This window comes from Microtus ochrogaster, linkage group LG8, assembly GCF_000317375.1.
Source record: "Microtus ochrogaster isolate Prairie Vole_2 linkage group LG8, MicOch1.0, whole genome shotgun sequence".
Taxonomy (NCBI): Eukaryota; Metazoa; Chordata; class Mammalia; order Rodentia; family Cricetidae; genus Microtus; species Microtus ochrogaster.
Genome location: NC_022033.1, coordinates 20,948,474 through 20,960,328, shown reverse-complemented (window position 1 = coordinate 20,960,328; position 11,855 = coordinate 20,948,474). Strand labels below are relative to the sequence as shown.

The 11,855-nt window shown below is 44.5% G+C and overlaps 1 protein-coding gene across 2 annotated transcripts in view; it reads right to left on the bottom strand.

Annotated features, from left to right (window-relative positions):
* The window catches only part of Mroh8 (maestro heat like repeat family member 8), a 79,063-nt gene that overhangs the window by 25,202 nt on the left and 42,006 nt on the right, over positions 1-11,855 (bottom strand). For both annotated transcript variants that reach the window (XM_005363024.2, XM_026787108.1), the window contains 3 exons: positions 7,596-7,731; positions 3,725-3,843; positions 1,569-1,721 (listed from right to left, as the gene is read on the bottom strand). In XM_005363024.2, the coding sequence (XP_005363081.1) occupies positions 1,569-1,721; positions 3,725-3,843; positions 7,596-7,731 (408 nt within the window). The remainder of the gene's footprint in view (positions 1-1,568; positions 1,722-3,724; positions 3,844-7,595; positions 7,732-11,855) is intronic.

The following is an 11,855-nucleotide window of genomic DNA, read 5'->3' as shown; positions in this document are numbered from 1 at the left end:
AATGCCCTTTCTTTCTGAGATTGTTGTGGTGTTGTGGGTTGAACACGGGAACGCGGGACTCTGTGCATGGATAAGCACCCTTCACAGAGCACCTTCATTCCAGAAACACACAATGAGCACTTAAAATGCCAGCGGCTCCTACACTTAGCTATTTCTGTACTCTTTCTATGTCTAATTAAGGTCAATTAATTAAATATTTTTAGGGGAAAGAGTTTTGCCTCAAAACCTAGCCTAGCTAGAAACTCACTACATAGCACAAGCCAGCCTTAACCCTTTGATATTCTTGTCTCAGCCTTCCAGGTGCTGGGATTATTCCTATGCAAGACCACACCCAGTTTTACCCTTTTTATTAAAAGGAATTATTATTGTTTTGTACATGTAAAGTTAAGTGCACGCATGCCATGGTGTGTATATGTGGAGGTCAGAGGACAACTCTGTCCCCTTTTCCCACCATGGATCTGGGGATGGAACTCAGGTCATCAGGCTTGTGCAGCAGTCACTGACTCATAGAGCCATTTTATTGGCCCCCAGTGCTGTCCTTTTGCATTTTAGATGATAAAAATAAATTGTTATTTCTTTCCTTTGTCTTTTTTTTTTTTTTTCAGAGACAGGGTTTCTCTGTGTAACTTTGTTGCCTGTCCTGGAACTTGCCCTGTAGACCAGCCTGTCCTCAAATGCACAGAGATCACCTTCCTCTGCCTGGCTGGATTAAAGGCATGCGCCACCCACTTCTCAGCTTCCTTTGTTATTTCTTCCGTGGGCTTTAAATATATTTAGGCGAGTTCTCTCTCTCTCTCTCTCTCTCTCTCTCTCTCTCTCTCTCTCTCTCTCTCTCTCTCTCTCTCTCTCTCAGGTTCTCTTGGTGCTGGGGAAAGCTGGTCTCCTTTCAGAGTCACTTCTGGCTGTCTGCTGCTTTAACTTGTTACCTTTGGTTCATCTGGGCCAGAATCTGCGCTGAATTCCAAACTCATATTCATCAATTACATCTCCCAGGGAAATCCTGTTCTTTGGGGGAACACACCAGAGAGCGAGAGAGAGATGTTAGGGTGTGTGTCAGCACACATCCATATGTGCACCTCTGGGGGCCAGAGTTCGATGTCAAGGGTGTCTTTCTTACTCCCCACCTTTTTTTTTTTTTTGAGACACAATCTCTTCAATCAACTGGAGCTCACCATTTCAACTGGACTTGCTGGGCACTGAGCTCTGGGAATTTGCCTAGCTCTGTTCCCTGTGCTAAAGTTACAGACGCTCAGGACCATGCCAGGTTTTCACATGGGTCCAAGGGATCTGAACACAGATCCTCATGCTTGTGAAACAACACTTCACACGGAGCTAGCTCCCCAGCCCTGCACCTTAAGTTTGGTATGGGTACTGGTGAGTCTATGCTTACGTACTTGTGAACAGCAGAGCAAGGCTTTGGTCCTGTCCCCACTAGTGCCTAGTTCAGGTGAGCACAAATGGCCAGACCTTTTCAGCCACAGGAAGGACAGGGCCTGCTTCTATTTCAAACCCAGGGGGAACAGGGCTTGCTTCTATTTCAAACCCAGGAAATGGCTCTGTGCTTTTACCTTCTCAAATCGGTCCTCTGCATGCTTCATCAAAGTTATCAACAACTCTCCTGCTGTCTGCTGGGTACAGGGACGGGATAGGCTTTTCAGGCTGTCCAACGTAGTAATTAAGAACTGTCTGAGTTCTTGTGAATCAAGAAAAACTTCAAAGACCTGCAACGATTTAGGAAAAATGAGTTCTCAAGATACCTGGTATGGGCTGGGAATACAGCTCAGTGTTTGCCTGTGATGTGTGAGGCCCAGCACTCTGGCTCTGTGGGACAGAGAGCTGTGCTGTCTGGTGCTGGCTTATTTACTGGGTAGCTATGCCCTGCTGTCAACTTGACTGCATTCGGGATTAACGAAAACCCAAGCAGTTTAGTACACCTGTGAGGGATTTTTTTCTTAAATCATTTGAGATGGGAAGACCCACCTTTAATCTGGGCCACACCTGCTGGCAGCCTATATAAAGGACAAGGAAGAAGGGAACTGGGCTCTCACTCTCTTAGCAAGTCCATCCCTTCACTGGCATTAGAGACTGCTTCTCTGGGATTCCAGCACCTACAGAAGATCAGCAGAGATATCCATCCTCAAAAACTGAACACCTTACTGGATTCTTGGACTTTCTGTTGGCAGACGGCCATTGTTGGACTAGCTGGACCACAGCCTGTAAGCCATTCTAATAACTCATATACATATATACTTTCTATAAGTTCTACCCCTCTAGAGAACCCTAATATATTTACCAAAATGGAAAACTGGAAGCACAAAAAGTCCAAAGCTAAAGTCTATTCACAGCCTTTTACTGCTCTGGCTCCACATGACTGAACAGATACACTCCACTGGGTGCTTACTGTGCAACAGGCAGTATGCCAAGCGTTTGCATTGTTCAGCTCCTAGGGCAATGGAGTTGTCCCAGCATGTACAGACTCCCACCGGATAGATGAAGAAACTGATACCTGCACTGGATTACCTGGTACTTTAGACCCACATGAGTAAGATTTTTAAGTATCCCTTTATGTGTGTTTGTATTCATGTATGTATGCATACATGTATGTGTATGTATGAATGCATGGGAGCAGGGTCATGTGTAAGCCAGAGGTCTGTCTCAGTATTTCCCTCTGTCAATCTGTCAATTATTTTCTGAGGCAGGGTCTCTTACTAAATCTGGAAGCCACTGATTCTGCTAGACTTGCTGCCCATCAGATCCTAGGAATCCTCCTGGCTCTCTCTCCTCAGGCTAGGACTATAGGAATATACTGCTACACTCAGCTTTTTTCTTTTTCTTTTCTTTTTTTTTGGGGGGGGGGTTGAGACAGGGTTTCTCTGTAGCTTTGGGGCCTGTCCTGGAACTAGCTCTTGTAGATGAGGCTGGCCTCGAACTCACAGAGATCCACCTGCCTCTGCCTCCTGAGTGCTGGGATTAAATGTGTGTGCCACCACTGCCCAGCCAGGCTTTTCCCTTTTTAAATATGGCTATTGGGGCTAGTGCTCATGTCTTCATGCTTGCACTGAAAGCCCTTTACTGAGCCATCCATCTCCCCAGCCTATAGGTTTCCATTGTCTCTAACATACCTAGCAGATGCATGTGTCTTTGCTGAGTAATGAACAGTTACATTTAAAAGCACATAGCTTGTTGGTTCAACCAGCCTCCCTTGAAGCTCCTGTACATGAAAGGTTTAACACAAGCAAGTAGCTGGTGTTCAGTGAGAGTTCCCTAGACTGAGGTGAAATCACTGACCTCTTCAGCAAGTTGACATAAACCACTAACCTGAGACAGACAACAGAGCAATAAGACTTGGTAGTATAAGCCTTTATCTCAGCATGTGGGTGGCAGACAAAAGCAAACTGCTGTGAGTTCTAGGACAGTGTGGTCTATGCAGTGAGTACCAGTTCAGTCAGTGATACACAGTGAGACCCTGTCTTAAAAAAAGAGAACGAGGGATCTGTTGTGTGAGTTCATGAATATGGTACCTTTTCTGAAAATCCTGGATGCTTACAGAGCACATTCCCGGAAAATCTCCTGTGGTTGGTTTTATAAGAAAAAAAAAAACCCACAACTTTCCAGTGTCATTTTTACCATCTCACATTTCCACGAACAAACAAGATGTCTGGCTTCTCCCCACCCTGCAGCACTTGGGGCTGCCTTCCTGGATGCTTCTGAGCCCTCTAATTACCTGGACAATTTTGAAGGGACAAGAGTAGAACTGTTTGACACTGTAGTGCCCCAGCAGCTCCCTGCACCTTTTCAAAATTTCTCTCAAGCTCTTGCCATTGTTTTTGTCCTGCGTGGCATCTAGGAAGAGAATGCGTCATTATTATGCTCACTCTGCTTCTTTTTTGCTCATTCCTAAGTCTTTCTGATGGCCAATGTGAAGTCAATCCCTGGTTTTCCCTTGAGTGAATCAATCTAATCTGCAGGCAGGTCCTGTCCTCTTCCTTATAAAGCAATATATTGCCAAAGGGAAATGAAAAGGTGTTTTGTCAGAACAGAGATTTGGGCTGGATGATGGTGGCGCACGCCTTTAATCCCAGAACTTGGGAGGCAGAGGCAGGCAGGTCTCCGTGGGTTCGGGACCAGCCTGTGCTACAGAGCTAGTTCCACCACAGCCAGGACTGTTACGCAGAGGAACCCTGTCTCAAAAAACAAAAACAAACAAACAAACAGAGCAAAGATTTGGAGTGGTTTTCTGAGTAGAAAAAAAGGGAAGGCTCCAGCACTACCCCACAGGAGAGGAGTGAGATGGTATCTTCCTGGGACTTGCTGACCAGTGAGTTGCCTACTCCCCTTGTACTGCCTTGCCTCTTCGAAGTGCTTTGTTTTTGTTGTGGTTTGGTCCTTTTGAGATAAGGTCTCTTTACATGGCCCCAGCTGTCCTGGAATTCATTATGTGTAGGCAGAGGCTGCTTATTCGTTTTCTGGCTGCCCAGACCCAAAATAATCACACAGAAACTATATTAATTACAATACTATTTGACCAATAGCTTAAGCGTATTTATAGCTAGCTCTTACATCTTAAATTAACCCATATATATATATTCATTCCAACCTGGCTATATTCTGCCCTGCTATAGGCCAAAGCAGCTTCTTTTATTAATCAATGGTAATAAAACAGATTGAAAGCATACAGAGGGGATTCCACATCAACTACATAGATTAGGCTTCTCTTAAAGCCAAAGAGATCCACCTTCCTCTGCCTCCTGAGTGCTTGAATGCTGGAATTAAAGGTCTGTGTCACCACATTTGGCTTGTTTCTCATGCTTTAATGTGACTTCATATTGCTGGACAGGGCATTGTCAATATTTGTTGAGTCAATAATTCAATTATTAAGTCTCAGGCTGTCCAGATATCCAGAAATAAATTCAAACTGGACTACAGGAGGATTTCCATCCATTAGAGAAAAGCCAGTATTCCTAGTAGGGCCTAATAGTACATACCTTTGATCCCAGCACTCAGGAGGAAGAGGCAGGTGGATCTCTGAGTGAGAAGCCAGTTTGGTCTACATAGTGAGTTCCAGGACAGCCAGACAGCCAGAGCTACATAGTGAGACTCTGTATCAAACAAAAAAGAAACAATTTTTTAAAAGTCAGTGTTACTTAGGAATTTGTGAAGCCAGTTCCCAGCTGCTAAAAGAAATAATTTCCTATACCTCTGGCAGAAAAGGCATATGGCTACCCATTGACATGGACCTGTGGCAGCATATCAAAGCCCATACTGGCTCTCCAGGTTCCCTCAATCCATGTTCACAAGTATTTGTTACATATCTCAAAGTCCATCCTCTTGGATACCAGTTTGCTCTTCTGATAAGGACAAGGCTTTCTTCCCCAGACCCCTCTGTCTCTTGTTATCTCTTCTCACTTGCTATCCTCTTGTCCCATGCTATTGCCAATATTTTCATATCTATCTATCTATCTATCTATCTATCTATCTATCTATCTATCTATCTATCTATCTATTTCTTGCTATCCTCTTGTTATCTTGCTGTTCTCCCCTCTCTTGCAATAGCCCTTGTCATATCCAGTCTGTTTCTCTCTCTCTGCTTCGGACTCCTCTAGATGCCTCTGGACATTCCCCCTCCCTAATAATGGGGAAGTCACATCAGCAGTTTCTTTGCTATGCCCACTTGCATACATCTGGTGCCAAAACCCTCACATACAATGATCAATTGCACTTCCTTACTTACGTCTTTGTAAACAGTGCTCACACTCAGAGCTGCCTTACATGGGTGGCTGCTTTGGAAACAGAGCTTCCTCTGGTGCCTTTTCTACCTGTTCACCTGCTTGGTTGCTGTCTTCACATCAGCTTCAGAAAGCCTTCTCTGAACTCATCAACACATTTGACTCTTACTCATGTTTCTGTACATTTCCTTTATATTACAGTTAATGGTGTTTCTTTGTTGACTTCTTGGGATACCCCTAGACTGACATAAAGATTAGGGACCTTTGTACTCTAGTTACTATTTGTCTTAGTGTTTCTATTGCTGTACTAACACCATGACCAAAGCAACTTCAGAAAGAAAGGGTTTATTTGCCTTATACATCCACATCACAGTCCATCACTGAAGGAACTCAAGCAAGGCAGGAACCTGGAGACAGGAGGGGATGCAGAGGCCATGGAGGATGCTGCTTACAGGCTTGCTCCTCACAGCTTGCTCAGTCAGCTTACAGAATCTAGGGCCAACAGCTTGGGGATGGGACCACCCACCATGGGCTGGGTGCTCCCACATCAATCACTAATTAAAGAAACACCCTACAGGTTAGCCTACAGTCCAGTACTGTGGAGGCAATTTCTCAATTGATGTTCCCTCCTTTCTGATAACCCTAGCTTGTGTCAAGTTGACATAACCAGTGAGCACACTACTGAATCCCAATTCAATTCTAAATGAACAGTTATGGGAGGAAGACCAGATGATGACAAGTAGTTCCCACTTCTGACCAAACCAATCACCCCAATTTGTTTCTATGACCAAGGTCTAGTTACTCCACAGCCATGCAGATGGTGGACACGTGAGTGGGGTCCAAGACAGAGTTATGGCTCCAGTGTTGAAGTCAGTGTCTTAGTCACTGTCGTGTTGCTGTGAAGAGACTTCATGACCAAGGCAACGCTTATAAAGGAAAGCATTTAATTGTGGACTTGTCCAGAGTTTCAGGAGTTTAGTTCATTATCATTGTGGCAGGAAGCATGGAGGCAGGCAGGCATGGTACTGGAGAAGTAGCTAAGATCCATATGCTGAGAGAGACTGGATGTGGAATGGGTATGAAATTTCAAAGCCCAACCCCAGTGACACACTTCCTCCAACAAGGTCACACCTACTCCAACAAGGCCACACTTCCTAATTCTTCTTAAATAGTGCCATTGCCTATTGACCAAGTATGGCTGTTTGAAAGAAAATGGCCCAAAAAGGGATTGGCACTATTAGGAGTTGTGGTCTTAATGAAGAAAGTGTGTCACTGTAGAGGTGGGCTTTGAAATCTCATAAATGCTCAAGCCATGCCCAGTAAGACAGTTCACTTCCTGCTGCTTTTGGATCAAGATATAAAAATTCTCAGCTCCAGCACTATGCCTGCATGATAATAGACTAAACTGAACTGTAAGAGAACCACCCCAATTAAATATTTTCCTTTACAAGAGTTGCCAAGGTCGTGGTGCCACTTCACAGCAATAGAAACCCTAAGACAGGGCTGGAGAGATGGCTCAGAGGTTAAGAGCATTGTCTGCTCTTCCAAAGGTCCTGAGTTCAATTTCCAGCAACCACATGATGGCTCACAACCATCTGTAACGGGGTCTGGCGCCCTCTTCTGGCCTGCAGGCATACACACAGAGAAACCCTAAGACACTAAGCATTCAAATATACGAGCCTAAGGGGCCATTCTTATTCACACCAGCACAATCAGCATTGCCTCATCTCTGCCTGTGGACTATGGACCTTTCTCTCTATGAATTGCTAAAGAAAATATTTCTAGAACATGGGAGGGAGGCTAGGAGGAGAGCTGGCGCCTATGGCTGTGCTAAACGTTAGATTACACCTTCATTCCACAGTGTCTTACATTTCAGTTTCATAATGATATGGAGCAGGTAATGTGTTCCCTCTGCAGCCTCTTCAGCCACCTCTTTCACTGGGTCCCCACACAGCAGTGCCATCAGAGCCACCAGATGTCCAAGCTTTTGGAACTGCAGGGGAAACTAAGTGAGAAGGAAAGAAAATGTCATCAGAATATGGGGGGCATTTCACCTTCAATTGGGGTTGTTGAGGAGTCCGCAGCTCCAAAGAGGCTAAAGGGTCCTAGGCCCTTGGATCTCTGGGGGTTACTGTTTTACATGTTTGCTATGATTCCTCCAGCCAGAGGGCAACCTAACCTATGAACATGTTCTAAAATGAGGAGGCTTTGGCAATAATGATGTTCATTCCAATACTAATTTTTTAAATAATTAATTAGATAATTAATCTTTCAAGCAAAGGTTTCTCTGTGTAGCCCTGACAATTCTAAAACTCATCCAGCATTGTTTTTAAGGATTGCATTTTGAAAATATTTGCCTAGTAATGGAAAAGGAAATTATGGCATAATCATTCTATGAACATAACCACTAGAAATCAAGTGTCTGGCCTGGAGGCTTGGGTTAGTAGTATAACTCATGCCTATCCTTTCTAGGGACCCAATAACATACAAGAACAAACCCCATCATGAAAACCTGTTAAACAAGAAATTCATGACACACTAAGCAAAGAAAAATCTATCAAAGTGAGTACAGCACTAATTCTTAAATATATTGATTAAAGTCAAATGCTGGTGGTACATGCTTTTAATCCCAGCACGTGGGAGGTAGATCTCTGTGAGTTTGATGCCAGCCTAGCCTACAGAGCCAGTGAGTTCCAGGACAGTCAGAGCTACACACAGAGAAATATTGTTGAGAGATATTTGACTACACTGTGTAAATGCTGGCACAGCATCTATATACATTTTTTAAAAATAAAAAATATTAAGCCAGTGCTGTAGAATACTCCTGTACACTGTGTGAATATATGTTGCTATGATTGGTTTAATAAAAAGCTGACTGTCTGATAGCCAGACAGAAAATATAGGTGGGACAATCAAATTGAGGATAATGGGATAAAGAAGGGCAGAGTCAGAGCTGACACAGAGGGAGCAGATGAATATGTCATGCTAATAAATGTATTTCCACATGACAGAGCATAAATAAGGAATATGGGTTAACTTAAAAGAACTAGTTAGTAATAAGCCTGAGCTATTGACCAAGCAATTATAATTTATATTAAGTCTCAGAGTCATTTATTTGGGAAGCAGCTGCTGATTATTTGGGAGCAGGCAGTCAGGACAGGAAAATTCTGCCTACAAGCCAGGTATGATGGTGCAAGTCTTTAACACCAGCAGTCGGGAAGCAAAGGCAGGTGGATCTCTGTGAGTTTGAGGCCAGCTTGGTCTATAAAGTCAGTTCCAGGATAGCTAGGGCTACATAGTGAGAATCTGTCTCAATACATAAATAAACAAACAAAACAAACTAAAACTAAAAACTACTTTTAAAAATTATTTGTTTTAAAAAAAATTATTTGTTTTCATTTTAGTGTGAGAGAGAGGGGAAGAGAGAAGAAGAGGCAGAGAGAGAGAGAGAGAGAGAGAGAGAGAGAGAGATACATCTTTGGGCTCATCTGCCTCAACATAAGTGTGGAGGTCAGAGGATAACTCTGTGGAGTTAGTTCTTCCTTTCCACCTTTATGTAAGTCATAGGGCTTGAATTCAAGTTACCAGGCTTTCTAGTTCTAAAAAACTTTTTTTTCTTTCTTTGGTTTTTTGAGGCAGAATTTCTCTATGTAACAGCTCTAGCAGTCCTGGAATTTACTTTGTAGTCCAGGCTGGCTTCAAACTCACACATCTGCCTGCGTCTGCAGCTGAGGATGCTACTGGACTTCTGCGATCTTCCTGCCTTTCCCTCCCAAGTGCTAGATGGCATTGTTTGACTGGCAAGGGTTTTTTTGTTTTTTGTTTTTTTTAATGTGGAGGCATCTGAACTGAACACTACAGTGAGTGGCTACATGGAGAATTGAGGCTGAGCATTCCAAGTAGCTGAAGCAAGATGAGCTTTAGGTAGTTAGAGATCTAGAAGAGACTAGTGAGGTTGTAAGGGCTGCAGAGACAGGTAGGATCCTGAATTTTAACAGCAAAGAGAGTCACGGGGTTAATGAGGAGAAGGAGAGCAATGAGGAAAAGAAGGGAGAGAGGAGAAGGAAAAGTAAAAGAGGAGAGGACCAAGAGAAGGATGGGAGCAAAGAGGAGGAGGATGGGGGCAAGGAAGATGACCTGCTCAGAGCAAGAGACACTGATTTGCAGAAGAGAGGTGATCACAGTTTGGGGGGATTCTTTTAGAAGCTACAGCAGAGGATCGACAACAACTAAGAAGTACAGGACTGAAAGAGAGAAATACAAATACGAGGACGCAAACATGGGATCCTTGGGAAAATAAACAGGCACAGGGGAAAAGAAAGTAAACTGTATCATTCCAAAGGAAACTCCAATTCACCAGACTTCAAAAGGCAGTCCAAAAATCCAGAAATAGGCTCTGCTTGACTACAGGAGTAGTCTGTACTGGAGTTAGGAAAAGCCAGCAGTCCTCAGGAACTTTGTGAAGCTGGTTCCCCCTCTGGCTGAAATGAGGACATGACAGTTCTAAGGTAGGGCTGAGAATTTTATTGTCCATATGAGGGAGAGAACAGCCAGAGGCATCTGGAAGAGTCCAGAGGGAATCAGGCCATGGTGTGTGTGGGGGGAGGAGGGTGCTGGGGGGGGGTAATAAGAGAGAAAGAAGAGCAAGGGGACCAAGAGAAGAGCCAAGAGGAACCAGCAGAATGAATGGCCAAAATGACAGGGTTATTCTATAGGAAGAAGAAACTTGGGTAAAGGAAGTGAAGCCCCTGGGGTGGAAAGAGTTCCGGTGGGGGCAGGGTGAGAAGCGCAGAGAGGAGCCAGGGTACTGAGTGAGCCTAGAGGCCAAGCAGACACTTGGGTATCCTAATAGGCACCACAGTAGCCATTTGCTTCTTTGGATCCTGACACCCTCTACCAAAAGGAGTCATTTCCCTTACCTCTGGTAGAAGGGACGTATGGCTACCTGTGTGTTGTGACTATCAGCACATCAAAGCTCATGCTGGCCTTCTTCAGTATCGCAAATACCTGTTTGACACATTTCAAAGTTCTAGCCTGTACTGGTTAGTTTAGTCACCTTGACAAGCTAAAATTAGCTGAAAGGAGAGAATAGCAATTGATAAAATGCCTCCATAATGTAATGATTTCAGCCACATAAGGCTGATACTTCCGGGTTCTAGGGTTCATGCATGTGCAGACGAGCCCTCAGGCAGAAGTGCCTAATGGCCCCCAGGGATGTTAAAGGGCCCCTTGTGATCCACTTATGACTCAGCTAAGCCCTTGCATGTATGTGTGAGCCCTGTCATCTGCGTATGATGTACCACATTAACCCCCTGTGCGCATGCGCTAGACAGCTTTTAAAAGCTGGACGGGCCATCTTCCTGTCTCTCTCTCTGCACACTGACTTCCCCAGGCCTGTACACGCCCCTCCTAAGCGGGTTGGTTGCATGTTCCATGTTTCCTTCTCACTCACACCAGGTAATTTCACATAGGATCTGGCTGTAGGGACAGGAGAGGTGGCTCAGTGATTAAGGGCAATGATTGCTTTTCAAGAGGACCCCGGTTCAATTCTCAGCACCCACGTAGCAGCTCACAGCTGTCTCTAATTCTAGGATCCAACACCTCAGACAGACATAGATGCAGGCAAAACACCAATGCACACACACAAAAGAAATATTTTTAAAAAGACTCAGCTGTAGGGCAATTTTGTAGTGATTAATGGGGGATGACTCAGTCCACTGTGGGTGGGGCCACCCCTAAAGTGGTGGTCCTGGGTTCTATAAGAAAGCAGGCCGAACAAGCCACAGGCAGCAAGCCCTCCCACCAGCTACTCCTTTTTCTTAGAATCCTGCTAGTCTTGCTATGTTTTTTTCTATGCTCCACTCTTGATTCTCTGTTTTCTCTATTCCCCTATTCCCTGCTAAAATTTCCTGTCTTGCAGATGGTCAGTGTTTGGTTAAAGGCATCACCTCAGCACCCTAACACCCCTTTATACAAAGAGTCTGGAATGTTTAGTTGGGGGTCTGACCCCCAACCCCTTGGCATCCATATATACAAGGAGTCTGTCTGAAATGTTGGGTGGAAAGTTCCATGTCCAAGCTCCCAGGCCCTGGGAGCAGCTGCAGTACAGACTCCACCTTCAAGAAAGCC